This window comes from Pimephales promelas, chromosome 16 (genome assembly GCF_988280905.1).
Source record: "Pimephales promelas chromosome 16, fPimPro1.hap1.1, whole genome shotgun sequence".
NCBI classification, from domain to species: domain Eukaryota; kingdom Metazoa; phylum Chordata; class Actinopteri; order Cypriniformes; family Leuciscidae; genus Pimephales; species Pimephales promelas.
The window spans coordinates 28,321,032-28,345,479 of NC_142784.1; the positions used below are offsets into that span (position 1 = coordinate 28,321,032).

The 24,448-nt window shown below is 36.7% G+C and overlaps 1 protein-coding gene across 1 annotated transcript; it reads right to left on the minus strand.

Moving 5' to 3' along the window:
* Positions 1 to 563: 563 nt before the first annotated feature.
* Positions 564 to 24,448, minus strand: strn4 (striatin, calmodulin binding protein 4). The gene is made up of 18 exons (XM_039670664.2): positions 23,951 to 24,448; positions 16,747 to 16,850; positions 16,303 to 16,379; positions 15,726 to 15,804; positions 15,446 to 15,631; positions 14,289 to 14,463; positions 14,054 to 14,210; positions 13,619 to 13,720; positions 12,524 to 12,642; positions 12,109 to 12,284; positions 11,869 to 11,916; positions 10,029 to 10,150; positions 9,707 to 9,874; positions 9,491 to 9,631; positions 8,136 to 8,234; positions 6,659 to 6,745; positions 6,297 to 6,477; positions 564 to 3,295 (listed from the first exon to the last, which is right to left on the minus strand). Exons 1-17 carry the CDS (start codon positions 24,431 to 24,433, stop codon positions 6,308 to 6,310), a joined length of 2,493 nt encoding a protein of 830 aa, XP_039526598.2. The 5' UTR covers positions 24,434 to 24,448; the 3' UTR covers positions 564 to 3,295; positions 6,297 to 6,307.

Here is a 24,448-nt window from a genome sequence, read left to right on the forward strand (position 1 = left end):
CTACTCTAATATATATCTATCTACTCTAATATCTATCTACTCCAATATATCTATACTCTAATATCTATCTATCTGAAAAGCATTTCTCAAATAGAAAGATTTTGAAACACTATAAATGTCTTTAGTTACCTTTGATCAATTTGATGCATCCTTGATAAATAAAAGTATGAATTTATTTCTGCAGAAAAACAAACAAAATAAAATCGACTGACCTCAAACTTTTGAACAGTAGTGTATAATGTCATAAAAGCTTTCTAATTCAGATAAAGGCTGTTCCTTTGAACTTTATATTCATCATAGAATCCTGAAATAATAAAATAATGACAATAAATGTTTCCTGAGCAGAAAATCAGCATATTAGAATGATTTCTGGAGGTGATGCTAAAAATTCAGTTTTGCGTCACAGGAATACACACCTATTAAATACATGTACTGTACTAATACTGTACATCAGAGCCCAAATATGCTGATCAATCCAAAATCTTTTTATCAGTATTAATTAAACTTTGCATACCCAAAGACACTTTCTCAGACAATAGAGTTCAGACCAGACAAGAATGAAATCTCTGTACAAAACCATGTTTTTATTTAGTTGTTTTTGGAATTTTTTTTTTAATGACATACAACACAAGACCTGCAAAGTAAACAAAACAAAGAAAGAAAAAAAGAATGAAAGAAAAGTCAACAGAAAAAATGAAAACGATGTAATTTGATACGAGCTAAAAAGCAGTTCAAAAATATGCATAATAAAACAAAAATAAATAAAAGGCTGGTCTTTTTTTATCCCTTGTAGTTATAGGATATAGTTTGAATACAGCTTAATATGATGTACAAAATATCACACAGTGATAAATTGCTATTAAAAAATAAAAACGCATAACAAAAAAAAGTCCTTTTTACCTTGGCTGTGGACTGAAACTTTTTTTTTTCTCATAAATTTTTCATACAATTTTCAGTTTTTAGGCTTTTACACAATCACAAGCAATTCTTAAGCCTAGCAAAAAAGGTACTACTGTCGTCTTACACCTTATTACTAGTAATCATAGTGATAACATGTCTAGTAAAGAAAAGCATACATGTGAGAAATTGGGAAACTTACATTATGCATCGGCAGCTTGTCAAGCATACTTGTTTCTTTCCATTTTTTTTTTTTACACAAATTCATTCTCTCAGAAAGGAATGTGTTTTGTCATCATAATTTCAAGACTCGTATTGCAACGAAGGGTGCGGAAAAAGATGTACAAAAGAGACAGCAGGACTCGTCTAAACACCCATGCAACCGGCAGTCTCTGGAAGAGGACTCAACGATGCAGCAATACGCAGATGAACCGAACTGTTTGTGTTATTCTACACGTGTAGTGTAGCATAAAGCTAACCGTTAGTGTGCGGCGCGAAGTTTCTAGGAAAAGAGGAAAGCAGCAAAGGATTATGAGATTCCACTGAACAAAGTCTGTGGTCATGTGACATTCATTGACTGGGAGAACATCCCAAAATGAAACGGTGGTCTCATCGTTATACAAAGGACATAACCTTGTCCATTAATAAAATCACTCCAAAAGGTTTCTTTGCTAACTTGCAAATCCACATCACATTCCTCGCCAAAGATCGCATGGTTTTAGATGGACGTGGTCTGGTTAAGGACTGACATGGCTCCATTATGCTAAAGCGCTCTTTATGGCCCTCCAACTTGCCTTCTGGCCCTCATCTACGACCACGGAAAACCAGTAAAGGATAAAAATAAACCCTGCAAAGCGGAAACTGGCTAAAACATGATCTGACCTTTGATCACCAGGCTCCCTCCAACTAAGGAACCTAACGATTTCTTCATCTCACCTTGCATTTTGGTTCCTTGCTTAGCCAACAAAAAGCAAGCACTTTTATTTCCAATAAAAGAGCCATGAGAGCTATTTTACCCAGAAACACCCCCTTATCTTGGGGTACAAGACCCGTCAAGTCGACTTTTTTAATAAAGTTTCACCACTGGACTTCATCATCTTGGTAAATCAAGCGTACACTGGGGGCACTCGTTTTCACATTGTCACTTAAAACGCCCATTCGAGCTTCACTTTTTTCAAAAAAAGAACTTGGGTTGAGATCACAGATGTCGAGAAACTCAAGAAACGACAATACAGCTGCACTTAAACAGTGGAACTTGTAGTTTGTTACATTTTTTTTTTTTTGTATTATTGGAGACAATCATCAACCGAAGATCCTCAAGTGTGGATATAGAGTTCATCGTCTTAAAAATACCCTGACAAAACCTTAAAAGCCACTTCGGCAAACCGGATGTATTCTGGCCGCGTTTCTGAAATGCCAAAGAACTGTACATGATGACTCAGAGGAATAGCAGGGGTCAAGCGAGATTTGATACTTTACGACCCTCGTCGTGAACAAATCCCTGATTCAGAGATCTTAGCACCAAGGTTGTGAAACAAGAGTGCTATGTACAGCACATCTTGCTTATGTACAGAAATGAGTCAATCATCCAACTGCAGATCTTCCCCCCCAAAAAAGTCTTCCGACCGATATCGAACACTACAATAAATACACTACTCAACAGTCACCTGACTATTACGCATAATTCCACCTGATTGGATATGAATGGAGACGGTGATTGCGAAAGGCTTGTGCTGACACCGTCACACACGCAGATACACACGTGTTTGGTTTTACTTCAAGGTGTACTCGTCATAGGAATGAAATGTGTGGAGGAAGTGATTGTGAAAGGCTGAAATACTAAGGCTCTTAGCTGTGAGGCTAAAGGTAAAGCTGTGTTGTACTTCGCAGCTGAACCGAAAAAAAAAAAAAAAAAACTCATCTAAAGCAGTCTTTGGAATGAAATGCGTCGATCACCTCACGTTACTAGGCGAGGACATTAATTCACAGATTAGCACTAGATTTACATTGAGAAGATGCGCAGGCTTGAGTAATGTCTTGTTTAGCGAGAGCCATCGAATCCTCAACCTCAACCGAGCATGATATTAAAATCCAGGGTGTGTTGTGTGTTAAGTTGTGCGTTTGGTCCATCCGTCAACAGATTGGACGTTCTTCGCAACACACTGTGCAGATTGTTAGTAGTGTCATCTCAAACTAAAATCAGGACTGGAGCAGCAAACTCATTAGTATTGAAAGCGGTAGAGTTTGTGTGAGGCATAAAAGAATGATGGGTCGTGTGCCTTTTACACAGGCAGAGATGTGTAGAACATTGTTCCCCACGGTTTGAGTGAGTGTGTGAGTGCGTGTGTGCGGATATTCGGCGTTTCACTCTTTTGGCCCAGTAGTGAGGGTGGTTCCCCTGAAAAGAGATAAAGCAAACATGAGCTCATGGAACACAAGTAACAAAGTGCTACAAATGATTTTAGCCATTTTGATAAGTTAACGACAAACATAAAAAACGGAATTAGGAAATGTACTTATTTTTCTCAGACACTGTGGCTAATGCTTTTCCGAAGTTACTAGACACTCAGCATTTTCACTGGCCACAATTTTAACATTGATACTATGGGGAATATATAATATAATATATATATATATATATATATATATATATGAAAAGTTCAGATGCAAAAGCCTCTAAATACCATTTGAAATTTTCTTCTTTAATGATGATTTTTATCAAACTTGTATATTTAAGTTCAGTAATTTCACTTAAATAACAATTAATAGGTAATTATCATTGCCATTTAAGTGAAATCACTGAACTTAAATATACAAGCTTGATAAAAATGATCATTCTAGACGAAAATTTCAAATGGCACTTAGAGGCTTTTGCATCTGAACTCTTCATATATATATATATATATATATATATTTTTTTTTTTTTTTTTGTCAATTGTAGTCTTTTCAAATATAGATTTTGAGATACATACAGGATTCCCACACCTTGGTTAACTTCAAATTCAAGGACCTTTCAAAGACTTTCCAGTTCCAATACCCTTAAATTCATTGAATTAAAGTGGGGACACATTTGAAGTGAGAGTAAGGTTACATTGTGTTACCTTGTAGGATACATTGTTAGTCTTGCTTGAGTGAACGTCATGGTAACGTACAAAAAGAACACTTAACGTAAAGCATAAATGCACGTACTAACAAACATAAATCAAGCAAGCTACTATGCATAAGCTACGAAGTGTTGGCAAAATAACACATTAATGGAGCGGAGGGCATAATATGGATTTTTTTTCCAGAAAATTTCTTGCACAAAATAAATTCAAGCACTTTCAAGGACCTGTATCTATGTATGTTTATTTTCAAAAACTTTCCAGGGCCTTGAAAAAAAAAAAAAAAAAAAATCAGATTTATAAACTTTCAAGGATTTCAAGGACCCGTGGGAACCCTGTACATACTGAAATATCTGAAACGCTACCCATACTCATTTCCCACAGAACAGACACAATACCAGCTACGCTCTCTCATCTCTCCAACATCAAGTAGACACACAACCCCGGCTCACTCACTCCCTCGTTTCATTTGCTCCAGATTAATATTGTTGATGTTCTGGTTCATTTACATCCTTTTACAAGACCTGGGATCGCTTTTTAAGACAAGGGATCCCTTTTTAAATTACATTAAGGGTTTACCCTGTGCACCTGTAACTGGCGTTGGTGCATAATTTTCACTTATCAGAAGGATCTTTGTAGGGAGAATGTAATTTTTATATTACACATGTAATATTTTTCAATTCATATTATTTTAATTACATTTTTTATTATTATAATATTTTTGTTATATTTTTATTTTACTTATTTATTTTTATTCTATTTATTTATTTATTTATTTATTTTTCGCTATTGGATTGAGTAGGGAGATCATGTAAGGGATAATATTTTACTGTCTACCATTTATGATGTGTTATTTTGTATTGTCATTTAAAACCAATAAAAACATTTGGAGTAATATTGTTGATGTTACAGGGGTTGAATTTCAGAGTGGGGTTGTGTGTATTACGCATAATTTAACTCATTCCTGCAGTGTGTGCTGAAAAGTGCACGCACACAAAGCCACCTCTCAGTACTAAATTGAGTTATTTTTCGCTGCTTATTGCACTTAAACAGTCAAATACACACAAAATAATGACAAAATGCCAGTCTTGGTGACCGTAGACTCAGTTATGTTTTAGGTAAATGTCAACAGTTGAGAAAATAAAATCATGCTTAACGGTTTAATGGATCCGTGCGTCAGGTCTTAAAGGGTCACTTCACCTCTGGAAAGATGAATGTGTATTTAAAATGGGTAATTTATGTAGAAGAAATGTCAAATTAATTTTTGAATTTGGAGCTTTCTAGACTGAGAAAAGACAAAAAAAATTATTTTTGTCTTATGTGGATGAAAGACAACAACTCCCAGAATGCACTTGCTTCGCTGCCCTAGGAGGCCACGCCTACCGGTAACAGTACTAGTGAGTCTCCATGACGAGTCTGCCCGAAAATTTGTTTCAAGATCGCCCAAAATGTCCTGGATTCGGCTTTTGCGTTCTACAGTCGCCATCCATGCCGATTTTGGCGTCATTGTAGGAGGAAGTGAAAAAGGTAAATAGCGGATTTCTCTCGTCTCAGGGGAAAATGAGAGTGTTACACGACCATTCAATAGTATAACTGGGTTTCTAACAATGGAAAGCTTAATGCAAATGGGTGGAGTGTCCTTTTAAAGTCACAGCAGCCTAATATACCTGCTGCCAAATTATGAGATAATATTAAAAATATCTATATGGCAGTCTTTCCCCATAGTATTGATGTCAAAATTGTAGCCAGAGAAAATGCTGAGAGAAAACCACAAGCCACAGTGGTTGGCGAAAAAAAAAAAGTTAAAGCCACACTGTGTGATTTTTATCCCCATCTAGTGGTGAAAAGGTATATGACCATCCAGTTAATATTAGTTTCTGTTCCTCTCAATTCCGATTTCGTTTTAACTCCTACGGTGGCCAATGTAGTCCAAGATTAACATGGCTTCCAGTTCGACCTCGTCCATGAGTGTTAACTCAAACGTAAATGCGAAGCTTGAATTAACGGGTATGTCCCTCTTTGGCTAATGCACTTTCAAGATGGAGGGGCAACATGGCGACCGACATTAGAATGAAGACACTTGAATGAAGTAAATATACATTAATGAGCACATATATCTTTGAAAGAACTAAGTGTTTTTAGCTAAGAATAAACTAAAAGAGTTACACAGTGTAGCTTTAATGGGAAGCCCTGTGTATATCAGATAAAATGTCTGAAAATATATCATAATATAGATTTTTGCATATACTGGCCAAATTGCATACAGAACTCCTAAAGCTTATAATGTAAATTTACCAATGAGAAAATCAAACGAAGATCTTGGCGAGCGCGTCGGCCCCAGCGCTGGCGATGAAGGGCTGCGACGGGTGGAAGGCCACGTCATGAATGGCCTCATCGTGTTTTTTCCTGTGTGCTGTGATCTCCTGCACACACGTGCGATTGTCCAGCATCCACAAGCGCACTGAGCAGTCATGACCTGAGGGAAACATAAAAACACAAGATAAAGATTGCAGAGATGACACTATGTTGGCAACTTTCACATTTCCGTGAGAACGATCTGTTGACGTGGATGTGTTTGGAAGGCTTCAAACACATCCATTGGCTTGTTGTTTTGTTCTCTGACGTCACACACTGCGTGCTCGTGTACGTTTACTTACTGCCGGAGATGAGGTAAGTGCCTTTAGGGTCTGTGGTAAGACAGGTTACAGCATCCAAGTGAGCCACCATGGAATGAATCACTTTCCCTGAAGCCACAACAAGAAGAAGGAGGACAAAAATGAGGTCATGCTTGATACTCAGGCTTAACCAATGGGATAAGATTATGTTTCAAGTAAAAACTAAAAATACTATGGAAGTCAATGGGGCCAATCGACTGTTTGGTAACCCATATTCTTCAAAATATCTTCTTTTGTGTTCAGCAGAAGAAAGAAAATTCATACAGGTTTGGTACAACTCGAGGGTGAGTAAATGACAGAATTTTCACTATCCCTTAAAGCAAGGTTTCCCAAAATGGGATTCATAAGGGAACTGCAAGGGGTTGATGAAAAGCTAATAATGAATTAAATGATTAAAATGTAAAATCAAGTCATTTTAACACATTTTAACATTTACTTGCATTATACAACATCAGAGTAACATTGTTAAATGATTAAAATGTTTAATAATATTTTAAAGGGGTTAGCTACACTGTAAAAAAATATTGTTGGTTTAACTTAAAAAAGTAAGTAACCTGGTTGCCTTAAAATCTTTAAGTTAATACAATAAAGGAGATTAATTTAATCATCAGAAGCTCAAAATTATATGTTATCTGAACTAAATAAATTATTTAAGTTGATTTGACAAAAGAAAAAATGTTGTGATTTACTACACTTGAAAAAAATATTGTTGGTTTAACTTAAAAAAGTAAGTAACCTGGGTTGCCTTAAAATTTTAAGTTGATTGAACTGGAAAAAGTGAGTTAATACAATGAAGGAGATTAATTTAATCATCAGAAACTCAAAATAATAAGTTCTCAACTAAATAAATTATTATAAAGTTGATTTGACAAAAGAAAATATGTTGTGTTAACAAATCTTGAAAATATTTTTTTTACAGTTATAGCAAAAAATAAAAAAATACTCTTCTCTATTCCTGCAAAAAGCAGCAGCTAAAAAAAACAAAAACAAGAAATGTATGTAAACCTTAATTAACCATCCTGACTCATCCACAAATGTCACATTTTACTTTAAGACCATTTCCTTAGCTGACACATATCCACAAAAATCAATAAAAATGTCCTAATGTGGCAGAAAATAAAGCAACAGGTAGTCACACTGCTGGGTTCACATTCCAGCTGTCGTTTCTTCACGGGCTAATCTTTCACACCAAGAATGTTATTTACTTTTCTTAACTGCTCTTGCTATATAAACTGGCGATTAAAGGTTGGTGTCTGGCTTCGATTCGATTGAGGTATTTTTATACTGGAGGTTATTTTTTAACTGCTTTGAGAGGTCTATTATGACTGCACTGTAGGAGAGTCAGTGGCTTTGCTGATGTATTTACAGTTCCCAAAGTGCACAGCTGGAAAATAAGCAGTGGGTGCTATTATGGGCCTCAACATTGCCACAAGCTCACGACACACACACACACACACACCTGTCTTGTTGTCCAGGTAGCGGATGGTACGATTCTCGTGGGCTGTAATGGAGACCGGTTGGGACGGATGGCTGACCACGCGGTTAATCAGCTCGCTGCCTGCAGGGGCGGTAAAGAAAAACAATATTTTATTACTGTACAACAGGCTTCGAGTCAACATGAAATTGCATTCATAACCTATTTTACTTCTGTAATGTGATGCATGCAACTTTGATTTTCAATGTAGTTTATCATCAATTACTTAGAAATAACACCTTTTCATATATATATATATATCGTTCTTGAAATACACCTCTGGTGCAACTCTGTGCAAAGACACATCATCATCACGATTAATCGCATCCAAAATAAAAGTCTGTTTTTACATAATATATTTGTGTGTGCTGTATATAATTATTTTATATGCATGTATATATTTAAGAAAATGTGTTATTCGTATCTAAAATATTTATATTTATATAATATAGATTATTTATTTATATACATATACAGAATTTAAGCGCAAATAATTCTTAAATATATACATGCATGCATAGGTATTTATATATACAAAATAATTATATACAGCACACACAAATATATTATGTAAACACAGACTTTTATTTTGGATGCGATTAATCGCAATTAATTTTTGCACAGCCCTAATATATATATATATATACACATACACAATTAATTTTAATGAAAACTAAATAATGAATAAATTGCAAACAATTTAGTAAGAATTACTTGCAATAATAATTATACAAGGATTGTATTCATTTTCATGACCTTTTCCAAAATGGCAGACTAGTAAATTATAATATTATAAATTAAAATGTTAGACAAAAATGTTATATAATAATATTAATATAAAAAAAAATATATGGTAACACTGACATATTAATATTAATTAACACAGCTTGAAAGGAAGTTATTAATATTCTCAAAATCTATTAATATTATTTAATGGACCCGAGCCTACATGAACTAACAATGCATATTTTAAACTGAATATTTATTAACTAAATTGATTACAAAAAAGAAGAACCAATTTAAAAAAACAAGTGTGTTGTTCACTGTTAGTTAATGCATAACTAATGTAAAATAATGGGACCTTTTCATACAGTGTAACCCAATATATAATAATTTATAATATTTAATAACCATTTACGATAATTATTCTATGTATAATTAATAAAATTGTAAAAGATTGTAAAAATTGCTATTAAATTAATAAATAAGAATATTACAAACATTAGGGAACTCTAATACTTTGCATGACTATGAAAAAAAAAAACCTTGCTGGTAAGCATAGATTGTAAAAGAAGTGACATTTTGCTAGATGTCAAATTCCTGTATGACGCGGAGCTTACCATCCTTAGTCTGGGTCTCCAGGACCATGATGCTTTGCTCTGTGTTGAGGTCATAAAGCAGAGTCTCGCCCCCATCGAAAGACACAACAACCTGGGACGGGTCGGTGTTCACAAAGGCAACCGAGGTGGGAGTGCCGTGTTCTGAAAGACAGAGAGGGCATGAGTGAGAGGGACATACAGAAAAGAAAATCCAAACACACAAGGTCTCCTCCTCACCTTTCTCTTTGTTGAAAACAGACACACACGGTGAGGAATTATGGGGGTCCCAAATCCGCACAGTCCCATCTGCTGAGCAGGAGGCCAAACGCTTCAGGCTGGAGGAGTAAGCCAAACCCCACACTGCGTCCTCATGCCCCGACAACACACTGCTCTCCACGCCTGGATCTGAACGCATTTACACACCACAATTCAGTCTAGCTCTGTTCAGTGTGTCTACAAATTAATATGTAGTCGGTGCCCTCTAGTGGACTCTTGTAAAAACGCAACAGTTTTTGAGTGACACTGTGGAACTCGCAAGTGCAGTATTAGGTAGACTTGCCATAGTTGTCGTAAGGATCCACATTAAGGTCTGGAATCTTCCAGCCTCGCACGGTGCCGTCCAGACCGCCGCTGTAGCATGACTCTCCCTCCTCACCCATAGCCAGAGAAAGAACAGCACCACTAAAATCACACACAAGAAACATATTAAAAAGCTATAACAAAAAAGTTCTGTGCCTGTACTACAATAAAGTGATCAGATGGTTAAACCATGGCACTCTGATATATTGAGTGGTTCTGATAGATTTCCGGTAGCTGCCAAGACACTCCCTAGCAACCAAACAGAGTACCCTAGCAACCATTTTACAAGACCTATATCTCTGCATCAAAACATCGTATAGAGATGGGGGTTGGCTCTTTTTACTCATGCTAGCGAACAGGACTTGCTACATGCTACACATGCTAGCAGTGAATAGCTACATGCTAATATTGATTAGCTAAGTGTTAAATCATGCCAAGAAAATGCTACAAACTCCTTAGTAACAATCTAGTAACACCATAGTAACCACCGCCCTGAACACCCTAGCAACCGCCTAGAAACTCCATAACAATCACAAAAAATCGCAACCGGGTGGTGAGATTTGCCACTGCAAGCACCACTTCACATTTTCTTCTGGAAATGTACATTCTAGTTTACATTGTTATCTAACGTACTTCAAAGACCACTAGGTTTTATAACAGATCTTTATACTTATAGTTTAGCCTTCAAAGGTTAGTTCACCCAAAAATTTAAATTCAGTCATCATTTACTCACTCTTAGGTTGTTCCAAAGTAAGACTTTCGTTCATCTTCGAAACACAAATTAAGCCATTTTAATGAAAGCTTAGAGCTTTCTCTCGCTCCATTGACAGCTACACAACTACCACTTTGACGCAGTAGTTTAAATTTTGATATTTTTAGGTCAAACCGTTCTTGTCTGTCAGTCATATAATGGAGGTCTATGGTCACCACCTCAAAGAGCATGCACAGAGAAGTCCAAATTAAACATGATTTAATGACTCGTAAATGTAAGTACACATTGATGGCCTAAGACACGAAACGAGCGGTTTGTGTGAGAAAACTAACAGTATTTATTTCGTTTTTATCTCTTGTAACCACAGCCAAGTGATCTGAGGGCGCAGGCGCTTCGTGGCTGTGGTATCCAGAGGTAAAAACGATATAAATACTGTTCGTTTTCTCACACAAACCACTCGTTTCGTGTCTTAGGCCATCAATGTGTACTTACATTTACGAGTCATTAAATCATGTTTAATTTGGACTTCTCTGTGCATGCTCTTTGAGGTGGTGACCATAGACCTCCATTATATGACTGACAGACAAGAATGGTTTGACCTAAAAATATCAAAATTGAAAATACTGTGGAAACAAAGACACCTACATCTTGGATGCCCTTGAGGTAAGCTAAAACTTATCAAAAATTCATTTCAAAGTGAACTATCCCAAGCAAGTATGGTTGAGCTTGTTTATGTCTGCTGATCAATGTTTAAAATGTGAACAAAAGCCTAAATTCAATCCATTTACCATATAAAGCGATTGAGACATTTACGTACATATGGATTATTTTTACAATCTCTTTATAAACTTTTTGAAGCATCTAGTGGTAGTTGGTCAATGGAGGGACAGAAATCTCTCAGATTTCATTTAAAATATCTTCATTTGTGTTCTGAAAATGAATGAAAGTCTTACGAGTTTGGAAAGACGTGAGGGTGAGTAATTAATGACAGAATTAGAATTTTTGGGTGAACAACCCCATTAAGCATGTTAGTCAGAGGTCAAACTATTTAATTTTTAGGTGGACTTTCTCCTTTCTTACAGTCTAATTATAAACCAGTCTCACTTACCTGTGTGCTCTGAATGTATAAATGGGCTCAACGTCCAGCGCTGCATTTCTGTGAAAGCAAAAAATGAAAGACTACCATATTAGCACACAGCAACAGCGCTAAAAGCAGCATTTATGGATCAAGATTTCTAAATATACTTCGAGACACCTACACTAACACAATTATAGTGACATACTTAACATTAGAGGGCAGTGAAATAAGGATCTTTTGGGTTGTGTGTCTTTAAGATGTGTTTCTTACTTTTTGGAGTGCATTGCCTTGTTGAGGTTCCACAGCTTGAGTGTCCCATCCTCAGAGGCGGACAGCAGCACGGCCTGGCTGGGGTGAAAGGTCAACGCTCGGATGGCGTCGAAGTGGCTTCGTAGTGTGAAGCGAGGGTTCCATGTTTTTTTGAACTCTTCTCGACTTTCCTGCAACTAAAATGAGACATGAAAATAAATGAAGAGTAATTCATACACACAACAGAAAACTATAATACTGCCAATTTTACAGAAAATATCGCAATTAAAAAAAAACACTAATCATTATCAAAAGAAAATGTCTTGTAGTTTCAATTAAATGCAATTTGCTGAACTTGAGAGTGCTTTTTGACCCAGCTTTTTTAATGCTTAAAAACACACTTGTGTGGGGAGGAGACATTACTTATAACACTAACATCAATGGTGAGGTCATTGTCGTTGGCAACAGTAAGGTCCGCCAGCTCTCCGAGGTTCATATCTCCTCCTCCAACCGCATCCAGAATGAAGACATCAGATGAGAAGCCAAGAGCGCCCCCTTGAGCACAGGCACATACACAACAGTTAACATGCTGAAATTGGAATATAAAAAATATAGCTGTTTATAGCAGAAGTTGAAATTTAAGCAACACTGAATATGGCTGTGATGAAAATGCATTTTTAATTTGCCAATTAGAACTATGCCACTATAATAATGTTGTCTCTAGACACTAAAACATATTTTTATTTGAAAAAATAGTGACAGAGTTAGAAAGTCCAAATCATTAACAAACATTTGTGTTTCAATTCTTTTGACTAGATTGAAAAATGTTTGTGCGATATGCATCATTAAGGTCTCACCACACATTTTCTTTTTTTAAATGCAAATAAATATTAATACTTGCTAATTACTATTATACACACATATACAATTAAAATGAGTAAATCAAATAATATAATATAAAAAATATAATATATAATACATTATAATATATATATATATATATATGAATATATATATATGTATATATAATATATATATATATATATATTATAATGTATTACATATTATATAATATAATATAATGTGGAAAAAAATGTCTAAATTTAACCTTTTTTTACTTCATGCATTCAATATTTTTCTTTTTTGGCAACAATGATTGTCTGTTTGAATAATGATTATGCAGATTAAATAAATACAAAAATAAAAATTTATAATATTTAATAATAAATATTTAATGAAAATAAAATAATTCAAAAATCAACTGAGCGATATGCATTTGACATTTTAAAGAAATATTTACTTATAAGAACAGCTGTACTGATAAAGTAAAAAATGATTCAATAATAGAATATAATTATTTAAATTCATAAAAAAAATTATAATATTGGAAACAATGAATATTTGGTTGAGTAACAAATTACTCTATCCATCAATATATTTATTCATTCATTTTGAATAGCATATAGATACATTTTTATTATTTCCAAAGGTGATCGGTTTGTGATTCAGAGAGCCGGGTGGCTGTTCTTACCCTCACTGGAGCGTGCCTGGCCCGGGATAGAAGGAGGTGGAGTGGGTTTGGGAGTAAAATCTGACATAATGCCTTGCAATTTGTTTCGCCGGTTCTCTGACCCTGGGTAGAGGAAGTAAGAGAAGTAAACAAACCAGATGACAGCAGAAAAACAAAATCAACCATTCAACATGTTGAAGGGAATATCAAGGGAAACAAACAAACGTAGAGTGAAGTGAAACGTGAAGACAAAATGGTGGCCGTGTCAACAGATTTTATCAACAGGAAGTTCCAAACAAAAGCAAATTAAAAGAAAACAATGAGCGGTCACAGCATGACGATAAAGGGTAAACCTCACATCCACCATCAAAAATACAATGCAGGAATGAGTTGCCGTCTAGTAGTACATGTCTCAAATTCAATTTCCCAAAAAATGAACATATGAGAACTCTATACCTAACTCACGACCGTCTCCAGATATGCGAGCTTCTCCCGCACCTTCCCCTTCCTCTCCTGAGGCCAAGAAATCAAACTCGCCCAGGGCGTCCTCAGAATCATCTTCATCATCCTCGTCCTCAGGGTCAAAATCTGTAGTCATGGGTTCTCCGCCCATCTACAGGCATGCAGACCAAACGCTATTATCAACAAAACAGGATCTGTGTGGGCCTTATCTTCATGTAAACACTCTGACCTTGCTCCTGGACTTCTTGTTTTTGCGTCCATCAATGCAGTCTGTAGTCATGCCCTGGAAGTCTTCTTCTTCATCACTGTCATCCTCATCGTCGTCCTCACAGCCACGAAGGAAAGGGATTTTATCCAGAACAGAGCTGTCCATCCGTTCTTTCGAACTCTCTTTCCCAGCACGCCTGTAAGAGAGAGATTTCTATACTATTACCACAACAAACACGATTGCAGAAACTAGTTTCAAAACTGGCTTCACAAACACCATACCATATTAGAACACCCCTTATAAGTGTCTTGTGGCTTATCACTTTTATACAAAGCCAGCAAACAACAATATACAATGCTCAGTTAGGAGATATATTTATTATGGACAGGTAACAAGACACGTACTGGCTGCCAAGCAACACACGACAAAGTGCAGTTAAAGGAGTAGTTCACTTTTAAAAAAACTTTTGCGGAAAATTTACTCACCCCATGTCATCCAAGATGTCCATGTTTTTGATTAAGGTTTAATCAAAATTAAGGTTTTTGATGAAAACATTCCAGGATTTTCTCCATATAATGCACTTCAATGGGCACCAAAACGTTCCTGTGGTCTGTTCTGTGAAGCGCGTTCGTGACTCTCCTGTTCGAACTCGTTCATCAAAATTAACAAATCTTTTTCCTGTCATTTGGATAATTCAACGAACAAAATGAACAAATTGACTCGGGAAAAGATTTGTTCATTTTGATGAACGAGTTCGAACAGGAGAGTCACGAACGCGCATCACAGAACAGAGCAAGGCGACCATTTGAGCTTATAAAACTTAAACTTTGTTGTTTATTTTTTTAAAGAGCGATCGTTTCGCTTGATAAGACCCTTATTCATCATTTGGAATCGTTTAAAGCCCTTTGAACAGTTTGCACTGAAACTCTCATTTGGACCTTGAACCGTTTGGTTCCCACTGAAGTCCATTATATGGAGAAGTCCATTATTCTTTTCGACTGAAGAAAGAAAAAAAGATGGACATCTTGGATGACATGGGGGTGAGTAAATTATCAGCAAAAGTTTTTTTAAAGTGAACAACTCCTTTAAGGACTACTTCACCTGTACGCAAACACTAACTGGACCTTATTTTTACACTGACTTAAATATGAGATGTGGAAAATGCATGCCGTTCTAACCGTTTGATCTGCTCTTCTATCTGGCGTACTAGTAGTGATTCTCCTCCTCCGTGAGGTTCTGGATCTGCAGGCGGTTCGTTGGGAGGAGGCCCGTTCGCCTCTGGACTATTGCGACCCAACAGGGAACGAACCCGTTTGGAGCGCATGTCCAAGATGGTGTCGGAGTATCCCACCTCCTCCAGGTACCTGCTCGTTAACACACAAAAACACCACAAGCACAGCGTCAGCACAACATTTTGACAAACACCTTTGAGAATTAATGCAAACAAAACACACTGACTTGCGCAATAACTGCCGGCCCTCCTTCCAAGGCATCTGATTGGTTGGCTCAGAGTCGGAATCTGCAGGCCCATTGGGTACTGTGAGAAACAGAATGATGTCACTAAACACACGGAAAACATAACCAACAGCATACAGTAGGGATGGACAACGATTAATCGCATCCAAAATAAAAGTTTGTGTTTACATAATATATTTGTGTGTAGTGTGTATAATTAATTTGTATATATAAATACCCACACATGCATGTATATATTTAAGAAAATGTGTTAATATATCAAATATTTATATTTATATATAATATTAATTGTGAATAAATATATATAAAATATATACATGCACATATTTCCTAAATATATACATGCATGTGTGGGTATTTATACATACAAATTAATTATACACACTACACAAACATGTATTATGTAAATACAAACTTTTATTTTATTAATCGTTGCCCATCCCTAGCATACAGTAGTCTAATGATTCTGGGTATGATTAATATTGTTTAGGAAAATATGAATTAGACCATGTTTCCTAGCATGTGTATGTGTTTGATAGGTTTGTTTCTAGGTTGTTACTTGGTTCAGCTTCGGTCTCTGGTTTCTTCTCTCCAGGGCTCTGATCAGTGCCACTTTTCAGCTTCTGAAATTTGGACCTGGGATCAAAATAATGAGAATATAAATGAACAAAATACAATAGAATGTAAAAAAAGAAGAAAAAAAAATGGAACAAACAAAAACAGATTGAAATACAAAACAAAAACAACAGAACATAACACAAAAAGAGAATAAAAACAAAACAAATTTGAACAAAACAGAACCAAAAACATAAGAACTAAACAAAAACACAAAACAACAAAAACAGAACAAAAACACAACAAGAACAAAAAACTGAACAAAACAAAAACACTACAGAGCATAACATAAAGAGAACTTAAAAAAAAAAAACACACAAAAGAAGAGCGGTTTCACATTATACCGGGAGCTGAAGAAGCTCGTCTGTGTGTGTGTGTGTGTGTGTACCTCTCCTGTTTCAAAGCGTATTCCAGCATCTTGATTCGCCTCACCAGATCCTGCTTCATGTTCTCCTGACCTTTCCTCTCACCCTGCAGAAACGCCACCTGAGCCTGAGACAGCATAGGAAGACAGACAGACAGACAGACAGAAAGACAAAGATATAAATATGGTGCAGATTCAAACCAGATACATCAGAGAGAAAATGAAAGGTTATATGCTAAAGCACCATGTTTGTACCACCACCAATGACATTCTGAGGGCAACGGTTAACTAAAGGCCTGCAATTCCACAAGCTTTATTTTAGTTGGCTGCTGTCCGAGCACCGACCAGTCATGAAAGACAAATATGTTGACGGAAAAGCGACTATAAATGGGGAGAAACCAAAAACCATTCATTTCCCAGTCAGCTGTGGTTTAGAAGAGAGAGAACGAGGCCTCAATCGCCCCCTAGAGTCCACCGTAAAACCCACATCAATTAGAGATGCCAAGTTACCAACAAAGTCAGCTGTGTTCAGGCCAGAGAATTTAGGTTTTTTTTAAATGGAGCATCCTTTAACCAGTTGTGCATGCGTCTCTATTAAAAATGACAAAACGTGCTAGTTATGGCCCAAGTGAATCTATGCTTTCAGGTAAATAAATAAATGTCTAATAGTGATGTGTTGGTCAGAGGCGCACAGGTTTGCACAGTCATATTCTTGTGTTCACAGAAATCAGTCACACCATCAGTGCACCTCACACACACACTACAGAACTAAATTATTTAATAATATTTACCTTTAAAGGCCTAGTTCACCCAAAAATGAAAAGTCTGTCATTAATTACTCACTCTTAAGTTCTTCCAAACCTGTAAGTCTTTCGTTTATCTTCGGAACAGAAACACTGACAGCTACTCAACTACCACTTTCAAGCACCAGACAGAAAGTAAAGACAAAATTAAACTAATCCATGTGAATCCAGTGGTATAACCTCAATTTTATGAAGCGAGTGCTTTGTTTTTAAAAAACAACTTCATTTACAAAATTTTAATCTCAAATGAGCATTGTCTTTATTACCTTTCTGGGGCTTGAAGTGGTACTTTCTCAGCTGTAAATATGGAGGGAGAGAAAGCTCTCAGATTTGAAGATGATCTGACGACTTATGGGTTTAGAACAACATGAGGCTGAGTAATTAATGACTGAATTTTCAAGTTTACTTATGACTTAATTATAAATAAAATATAAATAACTATATTTATCATTGTTAAAATCATACTGATAATGTACAACATATTATACATTTGAGTATCTGGTGATTAAAAATATTACACATTACAATATACAGTATACACTCACCTAAGGGATACTAATACTGTGTTCGACCCCCTTTCGCCTTCAGAACTGCCTTAATTCTACGTGGCATTGATTCAACAAGGTGCTGAAAGCATTCTTTAGAAATGTTGGCCCATATTGATAGGATAGCATCTTGCAGTTGATGGAGATTTGTGGGACGCACATCCAGGGCACGAAGCTCCCGTTCCACCACATCCCAAAGATGCTCTATAGGGTTGAGATCTGGTGACCAAGTACATGGTGGCAATAAAGGGATGGACATGGTCAGAAACAATGCTCAGGTAGGCCGTCGCATTTAAACCATGCCCAATTGGCACTACGGGGTCTAAAGTGTGCCAAAAAAACATCCCCCACACCATTACACCACCACCACCAGCCTGCACAGTGGGAACAAGCCATGATGGATCCATGTTCTCATTCTGTTTACGCCAAATTCTGACTAAACAGTTGAAGACGTCCAGTCCAGTCTTCAACCGTCCAGTTTTGGTGAGCTCTTGCGAATTGTAGCCTCTCTTTCCGATTTGTATTAGAGATGAGTGGTACCCGGTGGGGTCTTCTGCTGTTGTAGCCCATCCGCCTCAAGGTGGTGCGTGTCGTGGCTTCACAAATGCAATACAAAATACTTCTAAAATCGTGAATTTTTGTCCAAAACAGGGACAATTCCTTTCCAGCCTGATCTCTATTAAGAGCTTTTTTAAATATCTTTATGTAGGCCATGTCAAGCCATATATAACATTTGTTCAAATTCAAAATCACTCCCTGTCTCCAAGGCTGACTTGCAGGAAAAGTGAAGCATGACAAGTTGGCACAGGTCTTCATGGAGACCGACTCACTGCAGTTGCCATGGTGTGGGTGAGCGTGAGGAAACCAGTTATGGCAGGTCTTTGGAGCACTTTGGACATTTCCACAAAGGCAAATAATTGCCCATGTTTTCGGCCTTTGAAACTGGGATACATGTTACACAATGGATGTGCATCTGACACAATAGTCAATCAAGGAACTGCAAGACTGCTTTGGGAATTACACATCGCAGTCTACCTATCAAAACATAATTAGTCTCATCAAAGGAAATAGCATACATAAGATGATCGCTTGGAAAAGTCAGAGACACTTCCAGCTGCCAAGTGCAGTTCTGTGGTGTTGTGCTGCAAAAAAATAAAAAAAATAAAAAAACACAATGTTTTTGGTCACTGAAGGTTTAGGAAGGGGCTGGTACTACCACACAGACACATTTATGTGGCGGACCGCCCCTCTTGTGACTTCCTGTGGGTGGGAACAGGTCAAGGGCACAAACACACTCTCTCTCCACATTAGTATCCCTTTGAGACTCACTCCAACAAATAGAGCAGCAGACTTTTTCTGGGACGAGTCTTTTTAAGAGTATATGAACCCATTTGAACTCTTTTATTAAGAGTTTTTACCACTTCTGTGGGCGAACCTTTGGCCTTCAGGTAAATGCAAAAACGGTTCTATTGACAATGCAATATTATATTGACATTAAGGGAGTTGACAGAGGTGAAGATACCTGCTGTAAAGAATCACATCACAAATATTGTGATTGTGACAGCCATATTGCTTGACAAATATTTATTGAAGTATTACCGGTAGGCTAATTATAAAATAGCCGTCATGCCATCATGCCATAGACCTGCATGACATTGCAATTGTTTTGTTTGTTTTCTTGCTACATGGATAAAACTTGAGCTGACTGCCATTATTAAAGGGGTTAATATCATTTTGTGTTGGCTACAGTGAAAAAAACAAAGATGAATAGAGGACAAAATCCAAAAGTGAATCATAAAAGTAAGACTGTTAAGGTTGGGCAATAAACAATATCGTATTGAGAACATTTACATTGATGATTGACTCAAACCCTAAGAAGGATTGTGTCCGAACAACTGCAGCAAAGTGACAGCAAACATCATCATTCATCCTGAAGGCCACGTTTCCACAAAACAGACCACAGAAGCCAACAAAGCCCACACCAATGAAAGAGACACACTTTTGAGAGACCAAATGTACAAAAAAAAAAAAAATGAGAAAAAAAAAATGTTAAAATTGTTCTCCTTTAATAAAGAGATATGGCCTTTTCCCCCAGGTGTTTACAGTATTTTGTATAGATACATTTGACATTGTTGCAGCACCTCTCTTCCCAGTCTGTCAGTATTGCTGTTTATTTTCAGTCTCTATGAAGCTCTTACTTCCTTCCAATGTGCTCTGATTGGTTGACTAGACTAGTGTGTTGTGATTGGCCAACTACTTCGAAGACGTTTCAGAAATTTCAAAACACTTACAACTATGAGTTTCAAAACATAATAACAACTCAAGTTCAACTAGAGCCTGACCGATAAAGGATTTTGAAGGCCGATACCGATACAAATATTTTTTGGGTTTTAAAATCCGATATTCCGATATATCGGCCGATATTTTTTTTTTATTAAATATTGTTGGATTTCATAACACGTCACGTGTAAAAGAAAAGCTAACGTTTCTGCACAAGATACGTTTGATACTTTTTCTCTATGTCTAAATGTTCAATTCTCGCAAGTATAACTTACATTTTACAATGCAAGGACTGTAACTAGAGATATGCTAGCTATAAATACAGTAATCATTACTTTATTTAGGCAGAAAAAAGTTCATTGTGGTTTCCAAGCTCATTAATGTTAACGTTAACGGTCTTCCACTGATGATAGTGGCATTAGCTTGCTTTGTGGTTAGCTAGTCTATGATGAGCCATAATTTAGCAATAGATAACATCATACTGCAAGTTGTAAAACATACATTTTCAATATAACAGGCCAAGGAGAGATGATTGAAGAAGCGTGTTTCGTCTGTTTTTATTTTATTTTTTAAATATTCATTTATCGGCCATTATAACTGCCGATACCGATATTATGGAAAATGCCTAATATCGGCCGGCCGATATATCGGTCTGGCTCTAAACTCAACCAGGCCTCGTCCCCTTTATTTTGTGTATATGCCTAGGGCGGGAATTATTTAAATGAAGAACATTGTGAGTGACGTGTTTGTTCCTGGAAGAAAACTCAAGACTACAAAGGAAGCGTTTCAGGGAGTTCAGAAACAGTACGCACTGATATAGAGATTTCCTCCTTTTTGAGTGACTTTGTGCTTTGTAAGTAATTCTGCAAACCTTTTTCATGCCCATACTGCAACAATAAACAAAAAAAAATGTAAAAAAGCATAATATGTCCTCTTTAATATTACTACTTAGGTTTAATTCATTTTTTGTATTTGTTTTTATTTCATTTCAGTAACTGATTTCTAATTTTTCTAACATTTCTCATTTTCATTTGGTTTAAAATGTATCTAATATTTATATTTTACAGTTTTAGTTAACAATGATAACCCTGGCTGCTACATAGGACACCATACCTGAACGATTATGTCCTGCCTGTCACAAAGGAAACACAAAAGAACAGGTGTCCCACATTAAAAACATCAGGGAGCACGATGTCCCACAGCAGGGCAAACCAGCTACTGTCACACTACAACTGTCCCTTACACTTTTTATAGGCCAAGTCAAAAACAATGTGTGTGGGAGATGGAAAACCTAGCAGTTGGTCCCTGAAGCCTGTGCACATTTCCATGGGCATGTCCAGAAGAGGCCTGGCGGAAGAACACACACTAGTCTTCCATGAGAGCCACAGGGCCTGTCCTATTATAGCACACACTCGCAACTCCTTATGTAATCTACTACAGGCACTGTTTGAATGGGGTCACTTAATCGCTAAGCTTTTTCTCAGGCCAAGATCTGCAGCAAACTAGGCCAGGGAAGTCCGATTCTAAAAAATTTTATTGGAAGCTAATCCCTAATCCTAGGTTGAATCCTATGTTCTTTTTCCTCCTCTCTAATATGTTCTTGATGTGAGTACAAGCTTTGTTTCCGGTTCCATATAAAATAACTAGAGCCATACATCTTTCACATATTGTAATGCAATACATCATGTAAGTAACAGCATTAAATTACAAAATTGATTAAATTACAAAATTACTTTGACATCTTCTGTGCTAGACACACAGATCGGCTCTCTTGGGACTGAAAAAAAGCACTTGCTTTAATTCTCCAGGCGGGCAGCATTACGTCATGTCTTGGACAGAAGCTACACAATTTACAAAAGAAGTAGCAGTCAATAGGTCATGTGACATCAATGTCAATTAATAGAACATTTATTTGGAATTTAAATTTCAAATAAATGCCAGCCGGAGCTCCAGAACTGCCTTTATTCTATTACCTTGCACTTAATGGCACAGAGAAGAAAGATGTACGACAATAAAAAAAATAAAAATAATGTTAATAGTGCAGGATATTAAAGTGTATCGTAGCTATTGTACAGCATATATAGCCTATTTTATCGAGAATAAAATGTGCATCAGTATGCTATTTTATTCCAACCGTTAATTCTGCTTGGAGGCTTCCATAAATATTTAGTTAATACGAAGAGTTACGCTTCAACTAAGTTTTTGCGATGCAAAAATATTTAGTAGCCTAGTTGAAACTTAGCACTATTTTAAGTCAAAACTATGGCAAGTTGTAGCTGGTGCAACTGGCTCCATTTCTTTTAGGTAATCAAACTAATATCATGATGAGTATATTCCAATTTCTATAAAGCTTTTCCCACTATGGAATAATAAAAAATAAAAAAGGTAATTGGGACTTTTTATCTTACAATATTGACTTATTCCTTGAAATGTATATGGGGATAAGTCAGAAGAATTGCAAGTTATAAACTCAGATTTGGGTGAAATAAAGCCAGAATTGTGAAATAAGATAAACTAGGAATTCTGAGTAAAAAAAAAAGTCTGAATTAGGAGATATAGGCTAAGCTCACAGGTTTAAGAAAAAAAATCTGAATTGTAGTTATAAACTTGAGATTGTGAAAAAAAGTCAGAATTATGAGATATTAACTCAGAATTCTGAGGCCGAAAGTCTAAATAATGAGATATAAACTCATTGGTAGTTGGTTGGTAGTTAGTTATAAATTCGGATTGTGAGAAAATGTCAGAATTGTGAGAAAAAAATCACAAAAAATCTGTGAAATGGACCAAATAGGCTTTTTTTTTTATTATTTTTTTTTTTTAGTAAATTCAACTAATTGCACGACCAATCTAGTCCAATTGCCGCACGAATGTCAACCTTTTTTTTACTGAATCAAAAGCATACATTCAAGCAAACCATTCAGCGTTCGTTCGAGTATCGGATGACTCTTTTGTGCCGGTTCTTTTAAAAGAATCAAAACACATACCAACGAAGATGGTTTCAGTTCTTGAAATCTTTGAACTCACTTACTAAACCACACGTTGGTCAAAACTGTTACTGTGTTATATCATAACGTAAGATTTAAATGAGCATAGTAACTTAATTGGTTGGTCACCCTAGGACAAAGTGTACTAAATATGCACAAACGTTAATTTATTTGAGCTATTTTTTATGATATTACATTACACAGTATTATATTGCATAGTTTTATATTAAGAAAATAGGTCAAATCTCACAATTGGACAACAGACTGTGGCAGCAGTATACATTAAGAAAACTTCTTTCCTCATTTTTTAAAAAGTAACTTATCACAACAACAGCACTAAGGAACTAGAATCGTTTAGATGAATCAGAACCAGAATCGACTCTCCTTTCCTTAGGTGGGTATGGCTATTCAACAAAAGGACAACATTTCACAGTTAAATTTGCCACTGTTTCAATGAATAACATCAGGGGAATACTTCAATCCCAAAACTACGCCTGATCAACAATAAGCAGACGATCGTGACTTCTCCTGCGTTTTATCTGTAACGTGTGCTCTTCCTCAAGGAATATCCGCCTGCAAGAGACCAAAACAAGCGATTAATGAAACGCTGTTTTACCCTCAGCTCGTCTCGTTCGGCCTCCCAGCGATATTTCTCGGCTTGAAAGCGGCCCCATTCGAACTGGATGAAATGTAAGATCCCGGGCAACGAGAGGCCCGCTTCCCCGTCCTGCGGATCTCGCGGTTGGGAAGATCCAGCCATCGGCCCGGACACGGCGGCGGCTGCTGCGGTGGGAGCCGGACCGAGCACAGCCTTCGGCCCGTTCGGATTGCGCCCCGCTCCGCTTCCTGCGGGGCTCTGGTTCGTTCCTCCAGCCACCCCGCCGGATCTTTCCGCCTCCATCAGAGCGTTCGAGCTGTCACCGGAGCCAGGAGGTGGAAATACAGACGAAAATGCCACCCCGTTGTTTGAAGTCTCCACCGAAGCCCTCTCCCGTTTTCCTGCCCGATACAGATAGACGAGCGAGTACTCATACACACGGAAAAATGCCAAATAGTGATCCACTCCAACCACTGAATGGCTGCAAACGCTCCTCCCCATGGGTCATTAAATAGG

Excerpts from the sequence above, each read along its gene's own strand:
- strn4 (XM_039670664.2), bottom strand. The coding sequence starts at position 24,433 with ATGGGGAGGAGCGTTTGCAGCCATTCAGTGGTTGGAGTGGATCACTAT. Across the intron at positions 16,851-23,950 it reads CCGAACGAGACGAGCTGAGG|GCTCAGGTGGCGTTTCTGCA; the intron begins GTAAAACAGCGT and ends ATGCTGTCTCAG. Across the intron at positions 14,211-14,288 it reads ACAAGAAGTCCAGGAGCAAG|ATGGGCGGAGAACCCATGAC; the intron begins GTCAGAGTGTTT and ends GCATGCCTGTAG.